The sequence below is a fragment of the Charadrius vociferus genome, unplaced genomic scaffold, assembly GCF_000708025.1.
Source record: "Charadrius vociferus isolate BGI_N301 unplaced genomic scaffold, ASM70802v2 scaffold298, whole genome shotgun sequence".
Classification (NCBI taxonomy): domain Eukaryota; kingdom Metazoa; phylum Chordata; class Aves; order Charadriiformes; family Charadriidae; genus Charadrius; species Charadrius vociferus.
In genome coordinates, this window is record NW_009649936.1 from 5,005,296 (window position 1) to 5,029,914 (window position 24,619).

General features: G+C 40.9%; 1 protein-coding gene across 1 annotated transcript in view; it reads left to right on the forward strand.

Moving 5' to 3' along the window:
- Nucleotides 1-22,390, forward strand: part of AGPAT3 (1-acylglycerol-3-phosphate O-acyltransferase 3) — a 48,932-nt gene extending 26,542 nt beyond the window's left edge. The window contains exons 2-9 of the mRNA XM_009891357.1: nucleotides 6,365-6,591; nucleotides 10,643-10,812; nucleotides 11,012-11,173; nucleotides 13,816-13,969; nucleotides 14,415-14,517; nucleotides 17,678-17,753; nucleotides 20,726-20,924; nucleotides 21,624-22,390. Coding sequence (XP_009889659.1) covers nucleotides 6,414-6,591; nucleotides 10,643-10,812; nucleotides 11,012-11,173; nucleotides 13,816-13,969; nucleotides 14,415-14,517; nucleotides 17,678-17,753; nucleotides 20,726-20,924; nucleotides 21,624-21,712 — 1,131 coding nt within the window. The 5' untranslated portion in view covers nucleotides 6,365-6,413 and the 3' untranslated portion in view covers nucleotides 21,713-22,390. The remainder of the gene's footprint in view (nucleotides 1-6,364; nucleotides 6,592-10,642; nucleotides 10,813-11,011; nucleotides 11,174-13,815; nucleotides 13,970-14,414; nucleotides 14,518-17,677; nucleotides 17,754-20,725; nucleotides 20,925-21,623) is intronic.
- Nucleotides 22,391-24,619: the final 2,229 nt, after the last annotated feature.

Consider the following 24,619-nt stretch of genomic DNA (forward strand, 5'->3'; position numbering starts at 1 on the left):
AGGGTGTGGACGTGTTATGGATGCTCTCCGTAGTGCAGGGTGTGTTGCTGTGGCTCAGGTGCCCTGAGCACATAAAGGGCTTCCGACAGCCCTTTTTTTTTTTTTTTTTTTTTAACCTTGAATATCAACATCTTGCTAGGATGATGAGTCAAGCAAAAGGCTTTCTATTTGATGGAAACAGCCTAATCTCATTAAAAATCTCTACAGATACTGCGCCAAACCTATCGACACTCATGGAAGTTTCTATGACTTGGTGGGCATTAGATCAAGACCAAAATAATGAATATATTTCAGACGGATAGTGGTGATAATATTTTACTCTTGACCTGTTCTAGAAACTGGCTGTGGTGCTGTTTCAAAGCCAAGACTGACAGAGTTTCGAGGAAGAAGTTCTCATCTAATGCCATGATGGTAACTCAGGAACACTTTTTTCTTTTTGAGATCATATTGCTAGTTCTCGCAACTCAGAAACAAATTTGCATCTTTGTGACCTACGTTTGGCTTAAGGTCCTCTTCCATACACTTCAATTTTAGAAAGTCATGACAAGCAGGATTTTTAATGAACTCTGAATCAGCCTTGAATTTCACCGCGGGATGTGCAGGGAAATTAGGCCTATATTGTGTGAGAAACTAAGATAATCTTCCTGTCATGCTTAGGTTTAAAACGCTAGGTCTGTAGTAGACAGTGTGTAATGCTGTGTGGGATGTGATTGAATAGTTGTCTATTTTTACAGCATATCTGGAGCATATCTGGAGTACAGCCTGTTCAAATGGATACCAAAACTGTTGTTATACCTTATTTCCTTTCTTTTGGTTATTACCTATACTGACTCACTGCTGTTGATCTAAGCTACATTTTCTAGCCTACTTAGACAGCTGTGGTTGCCAGTGGTTCTTCTAAAACTATACTTCTAAAATAAATCAGGCCTGAGTGGAGATTACTTATAGCGGTGCCATGGCAGAGGGGGCAGGAGCCTTGGGTTGCTTTTTTGAAGTCTGGGGCAAAGCCTTGGGTAAATACTCTGTCTGTTGGTTTTATATGGCGTCTGCATCACATGAGTCAAGCTCCCAAATTCCTCGTCCCAGAAGGAGATGCAGTACAGTGCAAGAAGTGGAAGACCATCAATTACCTACTTTCTTCCTGAATATTTTCCTGTATCACGGGTATTTGCTATGAATATATCATTACACTTTTAAAAGCTGGATAGCCACTGTACTTTTGTCTTTTAGCTAGAAAACTATTGCATATTCTGTAAGGAAAAATTATTTCTTAGAGGTAATCGAGGTAATTACTTCTAAGCACTGAACATGAGTCATAAGATGATCAATGTATTTTTGTGTGGTATGTCCCAGAAATGTCCAGGAAAATAACCTGCTGCCCCTGTGGCAATGTAGTACTGAGGGATGCAAGAATGACCAGACTGGGACCTGTATTTTTATTTATCCACCGAACAGATATCGTCAATGGTATGGAAAGCTTTCCCTCACATCTATGCCTCAGCTGTTGGGTAGCTGATTAGTATCTTGGGTTTTTTGATCTTGCAAGGGGAGGTGAGGGAAAAGATGCTTATGCTAGTGATTTTCATAGCTGGTTTTAAAAGAGAAGTAGCCTGAGATGGGTCGTCAGAGAAATCTGGTGGGTAGAAAGTATACTGACAGGAGAGGCGTTTTCTTCATCCCCTAACTGTTGCTGTTTGTACCTGTCCACCTTGTACACATGAAGCAGCTCATGGAACAGATAGTTCTCACTTTGGATAAAAAATAGTTTTTAATTTTCCTTATGTGTTTTCAATGAGCAGAGTTTGTAGAATTCTGAAAAATGGTGGGGGAACTCTTGATGAGGTTGGCCAACAAAATGCCTCTTAGTACTGTTTTTAACCTGCAGCATTATTAGCCTTTCTTCATAGGCAGGGTTTGTCAAGTTTATATAGATCAAGGAAGCTTAACAAGCCAAATCTGAAAAATACAACATTTTAAAATATGAGAGCAAATGGTAGAATTGAGTATCATAAGGGTCTCACCCAATTCCCCAAGTAGCAAAAATGTTTTGAGGTAGGTAAAATACCAGAATTCAGGGTGGGGGCAACACATTCAGATCAAGAGATGATTGTAATTAGTTTTCTGAGTGGAGATAAATATGGTACAGTAGAGCAGATGCAGCTGGAAAATGGGAACAGAGCACGCTCAGAAAAACTGAAGGCAAAAGGCTGAAGATGTAAGTACTGGCAGCCACAGTTTTTGTTGTGGAGCACGTTAATTCTCACTGGGTTGGAATATTAGAATCAGTGGACCAATTTCTAATTTCATGCTCATATTCATGCAAAGCTCATGAACTTCAGAGGAATAGTACACACATGACAGCAATAAACTAATTAAAACCTGGAGTTCGAACTGGAAATACTACATTATAGAATGATTAATGGCTTAATTTTTAATTTTGAGTTCATAAATAACTACATGTTTCATGAAATGGCTGTAACACGCTTAGTGCACTTTGTGCATCTGTGTTTTTTCACCTGATTTCTTAATGAAACGAGGCTGATTCAATCACGCTGTCTCTGTCATTCTCCCTTCTAATGGCTTTTGAACTTGGTGGCACATTTCAGCAGCATTTAGCAGAGAGGTAGAAGCCTCAAAGCAGTTTAATCTTTAGGACTTTCATGAATGTAGAAAGCTGGGTAAAGGAAAAAGGTGGTGTTACTCCTTCTATTGAGAGGCGCGTAGTATCTTTTAGATACCAGAGAATCCGTGTTAACGTGGAGCCTCGTGACACAACTCTGTACCCAAGAAATCTGTAGGACATCTGCCTCCTTGTCCTTTACTTGAGAGGTATATAAATAAAGGAGGGAGCCCAGAAGGATGCAAAGCATTTAAGAACTTTCGCATCAGAGGAGATAGAGACCGCTCCCCATAGGATTGATCTTTGACTTCATGAAAGTCAAATGACCCTGCAAAATAAGGCACTAAAAGGCAATGGAAGGGTGCCCTTTGGTTTGAGCTGGGCTTTTCCATTAGTGCTGTCCTGCAGCGTGGCTGTGGAGAGCAGGCACTTGGTGGGGATGTGAAAGCAGGGAGGGGGGTAGAGCTGCCCGCAGTTCTCAGTGTGGCTGCACAGGAGGAAGTGGAAGTTTTGTGATGAAAGATCAATGTTGTGAAGTTACAAGGTGTGTTAGGAAAAGAAGGGAGAAAAAAGAATTTTAACCAGCAGGTCTTTGAATATGCACATGATATGGGTATACTTTAAAAAAGAAAAAAAATGAATAGTGCTGAGACTTGCTGTCTTAAGCTAGGGCAGATGTTTACTTTCTAGACGCTTCACTTAGCTCATCTTAATATATGAGTCAGATGAAGAAGTGTTGCTTTCTCATTCCAGCAAATACTGACTTCCCCGTCCTCTCCCCAACCCGGACCGTGGGGTCCAACAAAACAGCTGCTGACCACGCTTATCTAATTATCTTAAAAGTCAAATACCATCAAGTGAGGGATTGGCAAAAGGGACACGTGCAGGTTCTGTATCCAGCATTGAAACCGGAAGGATCAGACAACCAGATGAACCCGTTTTTTAGTTGATCCCTGTCCATTTTAAGAGGAAGTACAAGTAAACCAGCTGTGCTTTTTGGAGCAATTGGGCAAATGCTGCCCTCAAAAAGTGCCAGAGGGGAGCCAGCTATGCTTTGGCTGCTGTTCTCTTTACCCTGTAGGAATACTGGCAAGACTTGTGGTCCCCAGATGCCCAGGGGTGCAGTGAGCCCAGGTGCAGGCACATGGGGTGGCTGTGCCGTGTCGCCAGCCAGAGCCATGCAGCTCTGGAGTCCTGCCAGAGCGAGACAGTGCCCAGTGTCCGGGCCACAGCGTCGGCGCATGAGTGATAAATCCTGTTTTCCACACATAATGAAGCGGGAGAAGCCACATGCTGCAGTGTCTCCAGCTTTCTGCCTGGTGAAAAGGGATGTGGCCACCTGGGTCCGTAATACAGCGAAGTCCTTAATGTAAGGGAGAAACACCAGAGTGCTCGATGCTCAAAGCCAAGAGGCTGTGGAAGTGGAACCAAACCATTTTATTTGAGGCTAATACTTGCCGTTTCCATTCTTCCTCCTGCCTTTTATGTCCTTTGGGCCCTTGTCCAGAACGGGCCCAGCTATGCGTTGAAAGGCATTAAGTACTAGGCTAATGAGTCCGATATAGACAGTCATCAGCAAAGATGCCTGCACATGGCTGCATGGAAGGCAAGTAGGGATTCAAGAAATAGTTGTGTGGGGAGAGGGTGAAAAGGGATTGTTCTCTTCAGTTTTGTTTGAACTGTTTTTTGAGAGATACCAGATGAAGAGAATGGCTGATCTTGAAAGTTAAGAACTTGGTGTTTCGTGTTTGGTGGTAATTAATACAAGGACTTAAAGAACATGCCAGTGGAAAAGATAAATGAGCCCATTGCTATGTTAGAGAGTCAAGCACCGAGTACCATGGCTATCTCGTGTACCTGGGAATGTTGGTGCAGTGTTTTGGCTGTATGAGACCACTGTAACATGCAACCCTTTGGGAGGGGGAGAGGAAGATGGGTACCAATTGTTTCTTTTTAAACACAAGTCTCTCCTTTCCAACAGCTGTTCTTAAAGTAATTTACTAGTGGAAGAAATGTTTCTTCCGTTCTTACAGGAAAACAATGGGTGAATTTAGATTATTCATCATAAGCTTCAATATCGGCTTATTCAGCTTGCTTTGCTTTGTTTTCAGTGGTAGACACAATAGTGGCAGTATTGAAACAGACTTTTTTTTTTTCCTCTGTAATGTGCTTCTGAAGTAGGTAAATTACTAATGATACAAATAGATTTTAATTGTGCAGAAGCTAGACACTCTGTGCCTTGAAAGGCAGTACCTGATTTGTAGAAGAGACGGTAGAAAACAAGCTTTCACTAGTAAAATTGCTGTTGAGTGTTATAAATCGCACCATACTGTAAGCAGGTGGGAAATGAAAATGGTTTGGTTCCTCACAGCTGGCAGGTACTTTATTTTCGGGCATCTGGAGCTTCTGCATCACCTTCAGATTCTTGGCTTGTTAGGAGTATTTGTTACCATCTACTGGTGGGTCTGGTCATTTGCAGCACTTGCAAAAGCTGAACATGAATATTGTCAGCAAGCTTTGGCTGTGGCAGAAAATCAGGGTCATGCTTTTATTTTTTGGGCTGAGACATTGAGGTTCTGGTTTGACAGCCTGGTTGGTGTAGTTGTAGGGCTTCTAGTACCCAGCGGATCAAAAAGGCCAGTGCCAGATGATGCAGGGTTTGCAATCTGGTGGCTTGGTAAGTACATTTTACTGGGTTAACTTTGTACTGGCAGGATTTGTATTGGATCAAACTTGTCTGTCTAAGCTACTGTGACTTTCTGCTGGTTCAGATATCGCTCATCTTTCTGCACCTGGTATAAATATGGCATGTGCTCAGAATTAAGTGCTATGGCTGATTCAGTGGAATCAAGATTCTGCGCCAAAGCCCTTTCCAGATCAAGTTTGTACAGCCACATAGCCTAAGGTTTTTCCATTATTTTACTTTTTCCCCCCACACTAACTGGTATATTTGATCATGGAACTGTGGCTTGACAAAGTGAGAAGTTATTAAACTTGCTCCAGCAGGAGTTTTGGTTGTGGGAATACCTAATTTCCATTTCCATCCCTTAGTGTTTGCCAGACTGACACTCTGTGTGACCAGCCCTGCTCTTTTCATCCTGAAATCCACTGTGGGATGAAGAGCCTGCTCCCCAGATGGGCTGCTGTACTATTCTAGTCAAAGCAAACGTATAACAAAGTCTCTGTAGCCCCCGGCAGCCCTCACGCGGTGCTTGATCAGGAGAAGTGTGTACAGAGCGCTGGCTTTGAAGGCAGGCCAGGAAGGCATCAGTTCGTTTACACAGCTCCAGAGGCTGGGCATGCCATTTATTGGGTGCGGGGGGCTGAGGCTCCTGTTGCAGTTCAGGGACAGCAACCCCTGAAGGTACAGCAGTCACAGCGTAGCTTGTTTACCAATCGGGACTCAACTGCTTCACTTTGAGTGCGGGGCTCTGTGTTGCTCCCAGCATTAAGTCCAATTATACAATCTTTGTTTGAAAAGAGGTGTGAGATTCATCTTCAGCACGCAATAATCTTAGTGGGCTGTAAATTGTAAATAAGGATTCCTTACTATTTTTGGAAGTGATTTGCACCATTAACAGTTTATTGTGTGAAGACCTGAATGAAGCAGACTCGGATAGCAGAGCATTTATTGGATTGGGTTTCTGTTGCTGAAGTTGCATGGACTGTTTCAGGGCTCTCGCTTTGCCCTTCCTCAGGGCTTGTAAATCCAGTCTCCATTTGACTCTTTTCTTTCTCTTTCAGGACAATTATTCTAAGTGACGGCCCTTGCGCGCGCTTCTGAGTGGTTATCATGGGCTTCATTGCCTTTCTGAAGACCCAGTTCATAGTTCACCTCCTCATTGGGTTCGTCTTTGTTGTGAGTGGACTGATCATTAACTTCATTCAACTATGCACGCTAGTCCTCTGGCCCATAAACAAGCAGTTTTATCGCCGAGTAAACTGTCGCCTTGCCTACTCGCTATGGAGCCGTGAGTATGCTTGAAGGGGATGTGAAAGCTGGGGGTGGGGAAGGGAATGGGTTTTGTTTCTCCTTTTGTTAATTTAAGAAAATATATATATATACACACATATATGTATACACACACAGACATGAGAGAGAGAGAAAGAGAAGTGGTATGTTAGATGTAGACTCTTTCAGAGCAGTTCAAAGCAGCCATCTTTTCTGAAATATTGGGAAAATGTACAAAAGTCAAGGGACTGATACATACTGTCACTCTGTTATTCAAAAAAGTGAGAAGTAAAGCTCCCCCCCCTGCTGCCCCAGCCCTATCTTGACTGGTAGGAATTGCTGATTGTGTCTCAATACCACCTTAATCCAGCATCAGAGCCTGTGCTAAGTGACGGGGAAGGAGAAATTCACAGAGACTGCTTCAGGTATTGAGCTTATGTACAATATTGACCACTGACTTAGGAGCCCAAGTTGACTGTGTGATCTGCAGAGAAAGATGTCTGTCTTAAAGTATCTAGTGCAGATGACTCTATAGCTGAACTGTGTGACATCTTCAGAGTCCTCTTAACACTCTACAGTGTCCATCTGTGACGCCAGTGTCTCCTCTTGTGAGCAATTTGTCACTCTTTTCTTCTTCTGCCCGCAGGACAGCTTTACAGTGAGTGCAGCTGCTTTGCTCTGCTCTTTCAGACCTTTGCAAAACTTCAATCTTCCCTGTGGATGGCTTTCTTTTTCTCCTTGTACAGCTTAACAGGGGATTAGATTTCTGAAATGAATGTTTAGAAGGCTCCTTAGTCCAAATGTCACCTCCTGTTTCAGCAGTGAATCATCTAATTTGTTTCCGTTCTCCATCCCCTCCCAGTATGCACGGCCACTTACCTTAGTGCTCAGCTCAGCATCCAACTCCCACTTCGGGTAGATGAGTCACCTAAATGAGTACTTACAGTTGAGCGGTCTACTGACAGGCACCCACATTTCTTAAATCATCGATGTGAAGTACTACCAACAAAAACTCTCCAAAGTGTCTAGTTCAGTTTCTTTTTAAGCTTGTTGTCTTTGTCCTTCCTGTGCTTTTTGTCCTACCTATTAAGAATGTTGTCTGAGAAGCACAGGAGAAAGGACATTAAATAGAATGGCAGGCAAACTGTCAGGAGAAAAGGTATTGTAATAGAAGAACTTATAGATAGAAATTTCAAAATTAGCTTGGTTGGAGGGGAGTGAGAGTATATGGGAATTTTTTTTTATTTGCTTGTAAGAATTTCTTAATATGTTTTTAGTAATCTAGAATCTGATCTCATCTTGAAAACTGTTGTTGCACTGATAGTCTGGCTTTTCTGAGGGTATGAGCTGCTTGTGCCTGTAAGACTTGTAGGTTCAGACCCTTCCTTTCTACGAGTCAGCATTGTGCGTGGAAAAATCATGCTTTAAATGCTGTTATCTTATATCTTGCATACACTGGAAATTACCTACACTATTGTTCAAAAAAGTTTGGAGAAGCTGAGTAGATAATTGGGTTGTACCTAGGATAACTCCTCACGTACAGCCTATTATAAATTAAATGATTGAGAAATTAAACTATGAAAATTAACGTAAATGTTATACGGGATTGCAGAGTGCTGATGGCCTATAATGGAAGAGCTGACAGAATATGCACGTCAGTTGTGATTTATAATGAATTAAGTAAGCCTTGTAAATGCAGCAGTTCAAATGTTGCCATTCATAATGAAATACATTTCGTTACGAGGAAGCCTTTTGGCAATGAACCTGTAGGTTGCTGGTCTGTTCGGAATGATGCATTTTGCTCGCTCACTCCCAGCTGTGTCGTTTTAGGCAGAGGGTGTTCATGTCAGAGTTGTCTGTAACAAAGCTGCTTTGCCTGTCTGGCAGAGGATCGATGTGCAGGGGTACATACACAGGTGATTGTGGGTATGGCTATGTACTCTAGCCCACTGAACACCAGGCTTTCTTCTTACTCTATCTCTTCTCAAATACATAAAGCACAGCTTCAGAAGGAGAAGGAGATAGACTCTATCCAGTGTTTGTGGCAGACGTTTGGGGAAAAAAGGTCTTTTGGGCTCTGGCTTCCACGTAAACCCTTTGCAGTGCATGTAATTCATGACGGGTAGTCTATACTTCAAGCTCTCCTACATCACCTCCGTTCAGATGACTCATGAGTTTGGAGAGCGTGGCACATTTGGTTTAGTCTGGTTGCAAAAATACTCTCTCAAATGTTAGTACTTTAAACTGAGAGGAGCACTGTGCCTCGTTTGCTTGGTTTCTGGGTGGCTTGCGCGGCTGTATGCCCGCCTGCTTTGGCGTGTGGGAGCCCCGGCTGCAGGCGGGGGTTTGTTGTAGCGAGGTATTGCTTGTCCTCTATAGGAAGTATCCCAAGTATCACTAGTGTTACAGTCCTCCCTTCGTTCAGAAGGATGGGCTTGCTGAAGCACCAACAGGATTGGTGCCACGCAAAATAGCTGTAACCCACACACAAAAAAAAAAAAAAAAAAAAAAGGAAATGAGCCCACTCCCAGTTATAATTACATCATTTATCAGTGCACTTGTAAAAGACAATCTGTTTCCTTGTATTAATTCTCTGGCTCATCAACCCTCCTCTCTCAGTATGAACTCTGGCAAATCTCTCAGCAAAGCTTCCTCCACTATTTTAAAGTGAATGGTACAAGAAACGGTCTGCAAGAAATTATCCACACTTTCCTTGGCGGAATTTTTTCTGATTTTGAAGAAGAAACACACCCATTTTATTTTATTTTTGATAAGGAGATGCAGCAACTCTAGCAGGTACTGGAGATGTTCCTCCTTAGAACGCAGAAAGCAATGGAAAGAGAAAATCACTGAGTACCGCACTGTGTTTGGTATTACTACTCCATTTTCCTGGCTACCTGCTTGGAAGAGCATAGGTCTCAACTGAGGACAAGCTTGCTGTCATCTTTCCCTTTTTACTGTGCCAGGTTAACCAGAGCAAGAAGGGTTCCGGTTTTGACCCTGCAAGTTTGTCGTAGTAATGTGGGAAGAGGTGGAGTTTTTAACTGCCATGTTTGTACAACCAAATTTTGATTGCATCCGTATCTCATTGAAATGAGAAAATACAAATGACTAGAGTTTGCGTGGAAGCAAATCTTCCTACTGGGAGAATGAACTGTTCTCATACTTTTTTATAGTTGTCCCATGATACAAGCAATGCCTTCCATCTGCTTGGTTGTACTGAAATGAGAGAAATAGGCTAATGATAGCAACTCCACTCAGTAAATGCTGAATTTAAGTGGAAAGGTTTTTATAAGATGAAAAAAGGGGAGGGGGAAAATAAGAAGAGTGGGTGATGAAGGAAATGTTCAGGCTGGAGTAAGAGAGACACTGAGATATTGAAAAGCTGAAGACAGGAGAACGGGTTCACTCTTTCTTTTGCAATAAAAGAGAGAAATGATTTACCATTCCTGGGTTTGCCCAGGTATTTTGATAAATTTGCTCGATTCTCTGGTGCTTTTGACTCTGTGTTGATGACCATAACACAGAATGATTAGAGTCCTGTGTTGTAATATTAAAATCTCTTGCAGAAAACCTATAGCACTGTATCCCTTTAAAAGCCCTTTATTGGTCTGTTTACCTCCATAAAGCTTGTTTCATGTTGAGTAAAAAGCATTAGGCTGCATCTATGCATAATTTGTATTCCACCTGGGAGAAACTCTACTCATTTAGAGGAGCAATCAATGGCTCAACTGTCTGTTTTCAGGCACAAAGTTTGGGGTTTTTTTTCCAGTGGTCATGAAATTTCACATTCACTATACAGTGCCCAAACTTGTCACCATTAAAATCTTCTTAAATTATGCATAATGCATATATCTAGTGCCCTAAGTACTGCTTGAAGGATGTTGATGTTATTTGGTCTATACCTGTCTAAGCTCTGATTTCATCTCTATTGAGTTGGATTGAAAAGGCGATAGTGTTGTTGGGAGTCAGAAGAGACTAGGCACTGAATGGCGCTGGAGATGAAATGCTAAATGCTTTTTGTAAGCAGCACCCCTAACTCCTCTCTCCATCTTCATGGTGTTTGTCAGAGTTGGTAATGCTGCTGGAATGGTGGTCAGGCACAGAGTGCACCTTGTTCTCAGACGAGGCCACGGTGAACACCTTTGGGAAAGAACATGTCATCATCATCTTGAATCACAACTTTGAAATCGACTTCTTGTGCGGCTGGACTATGACAGAGCGCTTCGGAGTGCTAGGGGTACGTGGGGCCACGAGCTTTCCCTTCATCTTGAGGGTGGGTCTATTTAAAACCCATGCACATATAGTTTCTTTGCATTTGATTTTCCAGATATAACTCCATCAGGTCTTCATCATCTTAAATTTAATGCCTTTATTTAATCTTATTGTACAAATCAGCAAATGACATTTTTGGATTGTTATTTTTGTTTTTTTCCAAGAGTTCCAAAGTTCTTGCTAAGAGAGAGCTACTATATGTGCCCCTAATTGGCTGGACGTGGTACTTCCTCGAGATTGTTTTCTGCAAAAGGAAATGGGAAGAGGATAGGGATACGGTTATTGAAGGATTAAAACGTTTGGCTGATTATCCTGAATATATGTGGGTAAGTGTGGAGTTCCTCCTCTAGTATTGACTGCTAGAAGTGAAATGGTGACAGAGATACTCATGTGGTACTGTAGCCTTATATATCAGGAGAAGGTCTGCTTATCTTCAGGTGTTGTCAAGGAAAACCTGTGCCCTATTTCTGGAGGTCTTTTGGGATATGCTGGTAAAGTGTTGCTCTGTTTGCCTGTTGGTAAGGGAAGTCATCTGGGAAACAGTTCAGAAGCTTGCATAGATGATTAGAAGCTTGATGGTAATTTACAAATCAGGCTTGTGTTACACTAGTTAATTTTGAACTTGTTTTTACCTTAAAAAAAAAAAAACAAAAGCCCATATTTGATTACTAAGTCTGTATAACCTACAGCTATGTTTTCTGAGGTAGGCTAAAAAGACACATAAAGAAAAAAGACTTTTCTGGAGAAGTGAGTGAATTTGGGGGCTATGCACAGACCATGGACTTCCATAGGAAGTTCTTGTTAGTATGTTCATTGATCTGTGAAATGACAGGTTTCCCAAAAAGCCTCTATGAGAATATATGGCAAGCTTACATCTGCTTTTGCAATTATGCTTTTCCTTTTTATTTTGACATTTTTTGAAGTCAAGGGTGAAACATCTATGTTTCATTATGTGCAATGTTGTTAGATTTTACTGCAGTAACACAGTAGTATAATCAACCTATTAACCTTCTTTTAGCTTTGAATGCAAACGTTTTGGTAAATTTACTGGTTTGCTTTTATAGCAACATATGTAATGTACAGTTATCTGGCTCATAAAACATTTTAAGAAGCTTTTTGTTCATTTTAAGTGATTTTTTAATATTATCCAGTACAGCTTGTTAAAATGAATAGTGAAATAGTAAGTCTTAACTAGTACATTGCGAATGCATCATTTGTGATTTTCTGTCATTAGAAAGATATAACAAAATAAGAATCTGGAGAAAGTATTTTAAACTACTTAATTCCTTGAATATATGGATATGAACTACATTTAATATATCCTTCTGATTAGTGTTGAAAAAAGAAAAAAGAAAAAACCCTACCAATTAAAAAATCTCAAGACTGTACTTTGGTTGCAAATCTATACATTTTAATGATTCTACGATTGAGAACCAAGGACTAGTCTCTGGGGAAAACAACTAGAAAATATAAATGCAAAACGTAGTTGCCATTGATTATTTAAATCAAGACTTCCTGCTTGGTAATTTAAATCATGATTAAAATTGACTCCAGTAAATCAATTTCCTAATTTTTGTGCATTCTAAATGCCACAATTAGGATTGTCTGCGCAACCTTCCTTCGTGAGGTCTTTCTCACATGTGCACTGCGGCGCAGTCTTGTACCTTCCTCGCATACGTGGTCCAGAAGGATCACTGCGCTGTTGACTAGAAGAGGGTAAGAATTTGATGCAGAGGAAAGAGCTTGCTTTGCAGACTGGAGTTGAGATTGTGGTGTTACACTCTGTACCTTGTGCTGTCCTCGCACTTGGTGGTCGTGGTTGGTCAGATTTTCATAACGGATATGCCCTCAAGGGCTACATAAAGATTGCAGGACCAGCTCCCGTTCTCCCACTGTGCTCTGGCAGGTCTAACTCTCGTGTCTATGGCTTTGCAGTTTTAACATTCATTTAACTTACCTTTTGTGGTGCACAGTGTGTGGATACGCTACAGAGAAAAAGTCAAGCGACCACAGTACTGACAAACAGCAGATGTATAGCGATGCATTCCACAGGTCTTTCTTTTGAGTTGCAATGTTACAGCATTGCATGATACTGCTGGGAGAGAGTAGTAGCAACCTGCCCCTCTTCCTCTCCGTTGCTTGCCAGGGATGCAGAGGTTTGTGCATTCAAATGCAGCAATGTTTTCTCTTGCTAGTGCGATGGGAATGATGTCCAGCTTTCAAAAAGGCCAGGGATAAACAGAAATTCACCTTAGGGCCCTCAGAAGGGCTTTGTCTGGTCTTGGCTTTGCATTGCTTCTGGTCTTTCTCAACTATAGCAGAGGCAATATAGAGGCTGGAGAAGGACAGAACAATGTTTTGTGCTGCTTGAAGTCAGTATGGAAGGATTCAAGTCTTTAATAGTTACTTAGGATACCACAGTCAGATTGGTGCCTTACAAGATGAACAAGGTACAGGTTTTAGGGAAAGGTACCATTTTTTATGAGCACAACTGATACAAATGAAAAAAATAAAAATCAGGAAAGCTTTCAGACAAACACGTCTGTCTTCAGATGAGTAATTCTGGTTGTACAGAACAAATTTTAAATGAGGTAGCTAGTGATTAATGTGTTTTTTCCTAAAGTGGTCATGTACTGGTATTTGGATTGCTTTTTCTGATTTGTGGATAATTCCATCATCAGCAAGCCAAAGCCTTCAGGCACTTCTCTTTTTTTAGGTAAATATTTCAGGTATAACCATTTAGACTTTTTGTCACCTTAAATTTGGTACCAGTGTTGTTCAAATGAAATATAATTGTAAATGAGTTGTGAGGTCATGCTTATGCCTAATACTTGATGATCAAATGAGACAATTGAAGTGTGTGCACATGCATGGATGTATGTTTATCTTACACAAATTTTCACTATTCTGCTTGGTTGCTTTTGATCTCAAGATGTCTTTGGTTTTGCCTTTTGTCTTATTGTGCTAGTTTCTCCTGTACTGTGAAGGAACTCGTTTTACAGAGACCAAGCATCGTATCAGTATGGAGGTGGCTGAATCCAAGGGGTTGCCTAAACTGAAATACCACCTGTTGCCCAGAACCAAAGGTTTCACCACTGCTGTCCAGTGTCTCAGGGGAACAGGTAATGGCAAGCTACTACTTGTTCTTTGCATTAATTGTAATGTGTTATTTAGTATACGCTGTGCAGCGCAGTATACAGTAGTATACACTGTTATTCATTACGTCCATTACAATTAGTGAGTTGGGAGTAATAAGCCTTCAGCATGTCAGCCATTAATTTGTGCCACATAACTCTCAGATACCAGCCTTCAATAATAAACCTTTCACATATGTCACTGTTGCTTAGTTCATCAAGTTGTCTTGTGTTTTGATAACACACATGCTGTGTAGCTGGGAATGTCAGGTGGCTGTACAAAATGTAAACACGAAGTAGTGAAGGACTCTGCTACCTGGCATCATTAATGCAAGGCTTGCTCAAGGCCCTGTTGCTGTCTAATGTAAGGATGCCAGCAATGTGGTTGCTAGAACTGCTGTTATAACAGCCGTATTTTCTTTTTTTTTAACAGTTTCAGCAGTGTATGATGTAACACTAAATTTCAGAGGAAACAAGAACCCGTCTTTATTAGGAATTCTTTATGGAAAGAAATATGAAGCAGATATGTGTGTAAGGTGAGCATATAATGGTGGGGGTGAGCCCTAAGATGCATGCTTTGGCATGTTGAAGTGTATTCAGATTTTACAGGGTAATGTTCTTTGCTGTAGTTCCTTTTCCTTGTCCTTCAAGCTTCTCTGCAGGCTACAAAGACCTCCCCATTTCACCTTCCTTTAGTTCGTTTTCATGTGTGAGATCCCATGATATCACCCAGCAAGTCAGAGAGCACTGAGCAGACTTTTTAAGCATGGGCGTGACCACGTTGCTGTTAACGGGTTTTCCCAAGTTTTGTGCAGTAAGGGCACTAGTCTGCATTTTTCCTTTCTTTGATGGGAACGGAAAATGCAACTGTTCTGCCCCCTTCCCAGTCCCCTGCGAGCATATGCATAGTATATAAATAGCCCATCCAGTGTCAGTAGTCTCTTGTAGTAAATGGTGTAAAACTCTGTGATGTAGCGGTGTCTCTCCTTCTCTCACATGGTTTGATTAGCAGATTAGAAGTTAAATAATGCTGAAATTCAGACATCGTATGAATGAGGTTGTACATTCCTCACATTCCTCGTTACTCTCTTGCCTGAAAGAGTAATTGTTAATACCTGACTCCATGCAGCACGTACACACACGTGTGTTTTCTTTCTTGCTTTCTCCTTGTTGTCTTCTGCTTTAAAGGCTTCCTTGTGATCATAAGCACGACCAACCCTTCCCTGTTGAATTTCTTCCTTTCCCTTTTACGTTTGCACCTGACAAACGGCCTCGTTGTTCTTTCTGCAGTTCTTTTGACAGTTCACTTCTGCTTCTGTGGGGACTTCACCCACACCTTGGAAATCATTGCTACATTCTGGTGATGAGGTTGATGTTTGCTTTTTAAAAGAAATAATAATAAAAAAAAGACTTTCTACTTCTCCCACTCCTTTCCCCTCTGGCCGTGGGTCTGCATTGCAGAAGTGTGGCACTGGCTTTATACGTTGTCCTTCTCTAGGGTAAGTGTGTCTTGCCAGAGCCTCTGAGGGTGAAAGGCTTTTTAGGGAATCACAATGATTATCCATTGTGTCAAGGTATAGCAGCAACAGTTTTGTGGAATAAATGCTGTCTCAGGGGAGGCAGAGTGCTGCGGCCATAATGGGGAAGGAAAGGACACATGTTCCAGTTCTGTTCTCACATACTGCAACTTCCACAACATTTCAGTCTTTCAGCTGGGAAGAAGGCTGCAGAAGTGATGGGGAGAGATGGGGTCACTCATTTGCAAGGGCTTTCATTTTGACTACTTACACTTGCCAGACGGATTCCTGATGAAGAAAGTGAGCAGAAAACTTACAGCTAGCAAAACAGCTGGTCAGATGGTCTACACCTGCAATTCCATACTGATGGCAGATGCATGTAGCATATCTGGCTAGATCTGGGGTACACATGCATGGATGTACGTCTCTATAATTATACATTGAGGAGCGACTGCATTCAGTTAAATATCCTATGGCTTGCTAATGGAGATGCAAGTTGGTTTTATTTATTGGTGAGCTGATGGAAGAAAATAAGAGAAATGTAGTTTTCAATAATCCTTAGAAGAGGTTTGGGTTCATGAAGTTCTGTTGAAGATGATGTCGCCAGGTAAAATTACTAATTGTACCCTATTATAGAAACTAATGACTATGTTCAGATAATTTTCATTTAAAATATGTTTGTGGACTGAATGAACATTCTCAAGATGGTTTTCTACACTTGAAGCTTTTTCTCTGTTTTGGAGAAGAAGCTGTAAGAATAAGAAAACTATTTTTACATCTTTTTGCTGAAAATTGACCATGCCCTTAACGTGCCAGCAGGCTCATAGCTTAGCTCAGAGAAAGGAAGCACGTAAGCTCTTGTTCTTCATGTATGCGTACGCAGCTACCTGTGCAGAGGTAAGAAGCTTAGCCCTCTGCAGAGGATCCAATCTTTCTCCTGACTGGCTCCAGAGAAAATTATCAGCTAAATTACCAAATGTTATTTATTGCTGTGAGTACCCTCTAGTGGTGATAGTAATACAGCAACAAATTTACCAGAGAGCTTTCAGCAAACGACTTTTTACTGAGCTTTTATTGAGGATTATTTATATTAATTGAGCAGTTCCTCCTGTTATAGCTAATGAAAGTAAATCTGTAAAATCCGATGTTCAATTCATTTATGGGATGCAGAAATTAGTAGAAATGTATTAGAATATCTTCCCTCTGCTGCTGCAGACTGGAAGGCTTTAGTTCATTCTGTGGAAATATATTTCCTCGTTGAACAGCAGCAAATAAGATGTATCTGAGATTGCTGAGTCTAGAGCTCTCCCAGAGATCACCCTTCTGTTCTTATTGCCGTGCTATAAGAAGGCCCTGATACAGTCCAAGCATTGCCAAAATATGTTCAAGCTGAGGGTAATGTGTGTGTCTGCCCTCTACAAACCAAGCAACTTCTTTCTGTATTGATCCAGGACTGAGATATGTGTCACTGAGAAAAGAGATAATACATTTGTGAGTGTGTTAGTGGCCTATCTTGGAAAATAAAAGAATGCAGAAAAATGGTTGGCTCTTCACCACTAGAAAGAGGCTCTTAAAAGGTGCCTGTTCTCGGTGAGGTCAGGTCAGTAGCTGGATCTGGGTATAATTTTTGTGTGCACCCAGAACTGCATGCCTCAAACGGTAGCACTGGAGAGGCAACGAGAGAGAAGTGCAGTCGCTGTAGGAGATGCTTTCCTTAGAGTCGGTACGAAATGAATTTTTAACCACCTCTCCCATTCCTTCCAGAATGGGGTTTTCACTAAAAAATGTAACAAACAGTTATCCTGGGGTTTGCAACTTGCTTGTCTTTTCCCAGCTCTTGGTGCATCAGTCTGAGCTCACTGGGAATCAACCAGTGATGGTTCTGGCGAAGGAAGAACAGTGTTGGAATGGGAAATGCTTGTTTTACTAATGTGCTTTGAAATTGATAGGAGCTTGTACTATTTCTTTTGTCTTAGGAATCAGAGGTTTAGGTGGAAAATCAGGTATTACTTAAGTCCCAGTTCTCTGCATTTCAGACCTCTGCCATCAGTGACAGTATTACCTGTAGCTTATGGCCTTCATTGAATAGAACTTCCCTAGTAGAGGTCTAAAGTCAAATACCTGGATGTTCCCTTAATTCTTTTTCTTTTTCCCTTTTTTAATGTCTCTACTAAACTAGGAGATTTCCTCTGGAAGATATCCCTCAAGATGAAAAGGAAGCTGCAAACTGGCTTCATAAGCTTTACCAGGAAAAGGTAAACAGCTTTGCTTTCCTTTCTCTCTTTTGGGACTTTCACAGGGGTGGTGTATTAAGACAGAGTAATGCACGCTCTTTTACTGGATGGAGAGAAGAGATGAAAATACTATGTATAATTTGGCAGCCATCACTCAAACTGCCGGAAAGAGCAGTACAGAAGAGCCTCTTGACCACAAAGGGCTGGCTAGTGAGTAGGTCTCAAATTGCCAGGAAGCACAATGGGATTCAGAGATGTGCCTGAGTTGCGGAAGACTAATTGCAATCCACTGTCTTTTTATATTCTTCAGCTATTGGGTCTCTGCCATACATTTCTAAAAGCTCCACTTTTCCTATGGATGTCTTTAGGCACTCGAGAAGAGTGCTAACTATGTCAGGAACAGCCGGCCCGGCTCTTAGCTGCAATTGTCCATTGCTTTCATGTTTCACTGTCACTTTCCTTCTGCCTCCTGGTAATACCTCTGCAGTGGTGTGTGACACGGTACAGACAGTCCTTGGGATCTGCTGCCAGGGACTGATGTAGGATGTGGTCAGCATGCCTTCAAATGGCTCAGAGCTTTTCCTAGTGTATTGTATTTTTTTACTTTAAATGGTTAATTTCTTGACCACAGATTTAACAGTTCTGTGGGGAAGAGGAGAGAACTGTAATTAACGTTGCCCAGCGCTAACTGGTGGATTGTTGAACTTGAAATGTGTATCTTGATTTTTGTGTTGCTTATCTTTGTGGGAAAACAGAGGAGCACAGAAACTTCAACTGTCTTGGGCTTTCTTCTGCTATAATGAGCTGTGCTGCAGCATTTCCAAGCTTACGCTTCGTCTGTAGGTAGCAGATTGTTCTGAGTTTCATTTTTTTCATTTTAACCTAATTTGTTTGAATACTTAAGCTCTAATTCAATTAAGGGGAGAGAAGTTATCTTACAAAGAACAGTAGCTATCGTCATCTTCTCCCGACACCTCCCATTAGCAGGTGTATCAAACTAGCTTGTGGGTCAGTTAGTTTAAGACAGGATTAGAGAGCTTAAAATAAAAATAAAATTTGGGATCCTTGAATCCTACCTCCTGCTATCAGGGACACGCCATCATGTAATTACCTTGTGAAAAGGCTCTTGGGTGCAAGATTTCCTTCTGAAATTGCCTGGCTGGAGGAGCAGACATTAAGGTGTATGTTACAGGGGTGGTCTTTCTCTGCTTGGCTCCTGCTTTGTTAAACAGTAAATGCAGAGCTAAGCAGACACAGCATGGAGCATTCATTCTGCCTGGTGCCATTCCTTGGGCAGAATGCTCTGCTTCGCTTGCAGGTGGAGAGCTTGGTGTTGCTTGGTGGTGTTGGATGTACCTCCGTTGAACTTTGGTGTGAAGTGTTGCCGGGGAGGTATTACTTACATATGTGGGTATTTTATATATTGACCTTATGGTGTCCTGGTTTGAGGTAGAACAGAACCAATTTTCTTTTCAGTAGTTTTACTTTTCAATTAAGTCTCTTCTAACTGAACTGTACTCCCTGAAATCAATGGCCTATTTTTCAGACAGTGTCTGCTTCCAGAGCGATAAGGTCTGATGTTTACAGTGAATACTAAGGAATGGTATGCAGAGAGGCTCTTGCTTATATTTATTGCTATAACCACCAAAGTCAGCTAATTTTGTTATGTACCAAGTTGGAGGGTTGGGAGCAGAAAAGCATAGAGGGGTCACACCTGCGGGGAGGAGCGGACAGGCCAGGTGACCCAAACCTGACCAACGGGGTATTCCATCCCATCTGCATAGTGCTCAGTATAAAAGCTGAGGGATCAAAGGGGACAGCCTTTCTTCAATGGCCAGTGTCCAAGGAGGACTCTATCTGCCTTTGAACCTGATCCGCGCATTCCTGACTCAAGTTCCAGAATCTAATTTCCATTGCTGAGTCCAGTCTGGGACTTTCCCAGTGCCTGCTGGTGATGTGATTGTCGTCCTGGGAGCTTGATACTGGTTTTGTATATATTGTGTCTATTTCATTATCTTCTTATTAATGCTGTTGTCTTTTCTTATTATTACTAGTATTTCATTAAAGTAGTTTTAGTTTCTTCTCAGCCCTTAAGTCTCTCTCCCTTATTCTGTCTCCCTTCTCTTCTGGGAAGGGAGAGAGGGTAAAGAGAGCATCTGTCATTTGTTTAGTGGCCAGCCTGGCCTAAACCATGACATGGTGGTAGCGGTATGTTGTAACTGGAATTCTTAAAGTGCTCTTCCCGCACAGAGGGTATGTCCTCAAAAGGCTGTGTTACTGGCAAGGAATGCCTTGCACTTCTCAGCCCTTCATAAGGGAAGCTAAAAGAAAAACAGCTTAAACGGGGGAAAAATAAGAAATAGCTAAACTTGAGCCATCCTTGGTAATGGCTTGGGAACCTTACAGAACATTCTTACAGATGGAAGGAAGACTGTGGGCATGCTGCTCTTTAAATGCTGTGTTTCATGATTGCATGTCTCTGCAGGCTCAGATCACGATGCAACTACTCTGTTGAAGTCTTGGGGTTATGGCTAACACAGTGCTGTCTCTGCTTGTTAGCGTGCTTTGCCTTGCTTTTCTAGCTGTATATACAGCATTTTTCTGCTGTGCTTTGCTAAATCATGCTGACCTTTTTGGAAGTAAAACTGGAAAGAAAAGCATCCAGCAAAGAGGCAGGTAGTGTCTGAATTAGCCTCTGGCCTGAAACTGCACTAAATTCCTAAGCAATCAAGAGAAGAGATGAAAGTATTTGGTAGTGGAAAGGCTGATACGGTTTGGGTTTCTGATGGTGGCCTTCAAAGGGCTAATACGATGGCCCCAGCAGTCAACAGAAATGCCCAAATAAATGACAGCAGATGAAAATGGGTGCTGTGAACTCTTGATGAGTATTTACCACAGATACTGTCCTTGACATTGTCCTGGCATTGACTAATCTTGGATTGCTTAGTGCAAACATTATAGACATGTTTTCTTCTATCTTTTCTTTCTCCCAGGATGCTTTGCAAGAGATGTATAATCAGGAAGGTGTATTTCCTGGCCAGCAGTTTAAACCTCCTAGGAGACCATGGACTCTCCTAAACTTTCTTTTTTGGGCCACAGTTCTCCTCTCTCCTCTATTCACATTTGGCTTTGGAGTTTTTGCAAGTGGATCACCTCTCCTTATCCTTGCATTCCTGGGACTTGTTGGAGCAGGTAATAAAAACAGAGAAGATGCTAAGCCCAGAGTGACATGTAACAGGATCCACTACCTTCATTCAGTTCTGTGTATCATTTAATTAATATGAATGGAGCTTGCAGAAGAGTCATTGGAGCTTGCTCTGTAGTCTTTATATTGTATAGCGTTTTTATTATTTCAAAAGCTTTAATCCAGGTAGACTTGCCGTCATATCTTAGGCAGTATCTATAGCAATTAATAGCAAGTGAGTCTTGTAACCTGTTATTATGGTGCCTGAAGAAGAAAATACTTTTACTGCACACCTTATCTGTGAATTAAAAAAAATAAAACACCACAAAAACAAAGAAAAAAAAATACAAAACACCCAAATCCCCAACACTTCCCCCCCAGACAAGAAACCCTAAAAAATGCCAACCCAAAACCCAAATGGAGGGGGGAGAGGGGGGAGGGGATATGCTTCAGTGTGCATACTACCTGTCCTGTTAATCAACGTAGAAGCATTAATTGTATTTTTAAATCTGGATTGTTCTGCTTTTTTAGTGACATTTCACCTGTGATCCATGTGCAGCCTCATGCAGCACACTGTTGGTCTGTAGTCAGTACTGTCTTCAGGACTGGGTTAACTCATGTTGGTTGTGCTTGTGTGTTTACATGTAACTTCCTAAATCCTTGAACTGCTTTTAATATGTCTCCCATTTCTCTGTTATATTTTAAAGCTTCCTTTGGAGTTCGTAGACTGATAGGAGTAACTGAAATAGAAAAAGGCTCCAGCTATGGTAACCAAGAATTCAAGAAAAAGGAATAACTGACAGCTGCAGTTCAGCACATATAACCAGACTATGGTATCCGATTAACTTCAGTTAAAAAACAACAACAAACACTTAGAAACTATCTTTTTCTTAATAACTGATGACTAATATTAATGAATAAAACTTGAGCCAAGAATGAAGAAGTTGGATGAAAAGAACACATCAACCTTCTGCCTGTTTAAGGATTACTGTAGTCAAACTATGAGAGAACATCTGGGGTGGGGTGGAAGAAGAAACTAATTTTTCTTGATTTGTTGCGGGACTTGGGGGTGGGGGAGAAAAGAGGGCATTGGCCATGGCCACATGCATCTTCAGATGACTGGATACACTGGTTTCTGTCAAGAGCACTACACTCTCTTTTATAACGGGAGCCATTGAATGTTTCCTCTTGCTAAAGCCAACGTAATATTTGTTGATTTCCAACTTTTTTTTATTAATGAGCCAGGAAAAAACAACCCTTCTTAAATTAGTTGACAAATGTTCATTGGGTTGGAGTAATTTTTGGAAAGGCTGTGTTGTCATGGCTGCAGATGAAATCCTATTTGTATGTTACACTGATACTTTTTATTTTCAGGCAACGTCTTAAAACTTCTGTAATGTGAGAGAACGGATAGAGGAGTTTGGAAGCAGTGCGTTATTGATCAGCACATCCCATAGAACAGATCCACTAGTATTAAAACAGTATAAAATTCTCATCATATCTCCTAACTGCTCAAGGCTGTTTAATTTCAAAATATTACTTCGGTCTTGAGTGTCGTTTACCCTATTTCACATCATACAGGTATGATAATCTTGAATCTGTTTGGGCTTGTTTTGTTTTCTGAATCAATACTGACTGTGGGATTTGAAGTTGTGCAAAGAAGGAAATTTATTCAATTGTCCTGACATTTTCTCCTTTTATTTCTGTTCACGTCTCTCATCACCAAAGTCCAGTTTAGCCAACCGATCTCAGTAAACTGGGAGGCAGCAGCAGAAAGCAGCACAATAGTTTTCAAAATGTCTTGATTTTCAAGAATTTGAAAAGGCGACGTCTTTATCAATCAGATTTCAAGTACTGGCATCTTGAACTTTTAATGAGAGTTTTGACATTGATTTAAGTGGGGCCAGGATCTTACCCTGTGTGCTGTAATGATAGGGTGTGCTGCACTTTGTACTTGGTCATGCTTTAGATGTTTATGTGAAGTATATTGCAAGGTGAGCTGTGCTGTTAAGCATTAGAAAGAGTATGGGGTCTCTTCAGGGATTTTAAATATCTTTAGTTTTGCTTGTTGACCTTTGTGGGGTGTTTTTTTTTTCACTGAAAATTAGAGATCAGAATCATAGCTGTACCTGTCTCTGTTGGTTTTGGTTTTTTTTTCTTTCTTTCTTTTTCCTTTTTTACAAACGCACATTCTGAGGTTTTAGTAGATTGCTGCTGTATGCATAGCTGGAGAATTATTTGCAAATGAATGGGAACTACCTGTATGTTCAAGTCTGAAGGCCACAATCTGCATTTGGCTACGCTCAGAAGTTGGTGAAATGGGTTGCAGATCTACAGCTGAGGGCAGAAGGTGACCCTTGGGGTCTGTATTTTTAACCCAGCTGTCACTAGAATATTTATCTCACTTTTCTAAAGAGCAGATCTTATCAAAGCACTGGTCATTATTTTCATCTTTGCTCTAGTAACCAAGATAAGAGAGTAATAATTTACCTTCTTTTCGTATTTACTCTAACTGTTGGAATGTAACCTCCCACAGATTTTTCTGTTTTCAAACACTGGAAGAGCAGTTTTGTAACTTAGAAAAATATTTTACTTGGGGTCATTAATCACTGTTCTGTCATGCACTTGATTTTTATTTGTGGTCTTTTCTACAAAAGGATTTGAAGGATGACCTCCATTTTCTGTCTCCTGTTAGACTCATCCTCACTGAATCATTGTACCCATAGCCCCAGTGTTAGTCTGGCATCTTTGTCCCCTCAATAAATCTTTCCTAAGATAGGGGATGCAACACTGTTGTTAATGGTAGTGGAATTTGGAATACGGTTTGGGAATTGGGGAGAACAGAGCCTAGCCATGACTCTGGTTTTCCTTGCTGGATATTTTTGTGCTCTGTCTTTAAATATGGTTAGACTTCCAAATGCTGATAAAAACAACTCTCTGGCTTTCCCCTGGTTTTCAACCAGAGGACTAAAGGCAGTGGGCTTTTCTTTTTTTTTTTCCTTTATTGTTTTTCTTTTCCTTACCTAATTCAGTAATGGTTATAATTCTTGCTTCTTAGAAAGGTGTTACAAATGCTGTATACTTGCTTCCCGAAGATGATACTGAGTATATATAAATTGTACTGGCTTAGCAGAGTGAGGCTTGCAAAGCAGGCTGACCATTGACTATGTTTTATACTTAGATCTTGAGCAGTATATTAATGGGCATGACAAAAATTTCACAAAATAAATCCTCTCTTAATGCTGAGAAGAGGGGAGATGCTTAAAGGAGAAGGGAATTAATAGCCTTTCTCTTTACGGGATCCTTTTCTCCTCTTAGTGCATGTAACTCCCTATTAGGAATCATGGGATTAGTGCATGTACATCAAGGGGAGAATAATCAACTTTTCAGATTTTCTTATCATAACTTAATGGTCATGCTTTCTTTTTTGAAAATATAATAAATACATCATCAGTTACTTAAATTTTGCTCTTCTAAACAGACATATCGATAACCATTTGGAAAACTGAAATATACAGCAATGCATAACACAGTACAAAACAACACAAATCTCTTCTCTTTGAATTTTATTTCCTCAAATAGGGGTTTTTATACACACGTGCGTGCACACGTACAGAGAGTATGTATAAATTAAAATGACTGGAAATTAAGCTGAAGTTAATGTCACTAATGAAGATTAGCAGGTGGCTTGGATTGGAAAAGT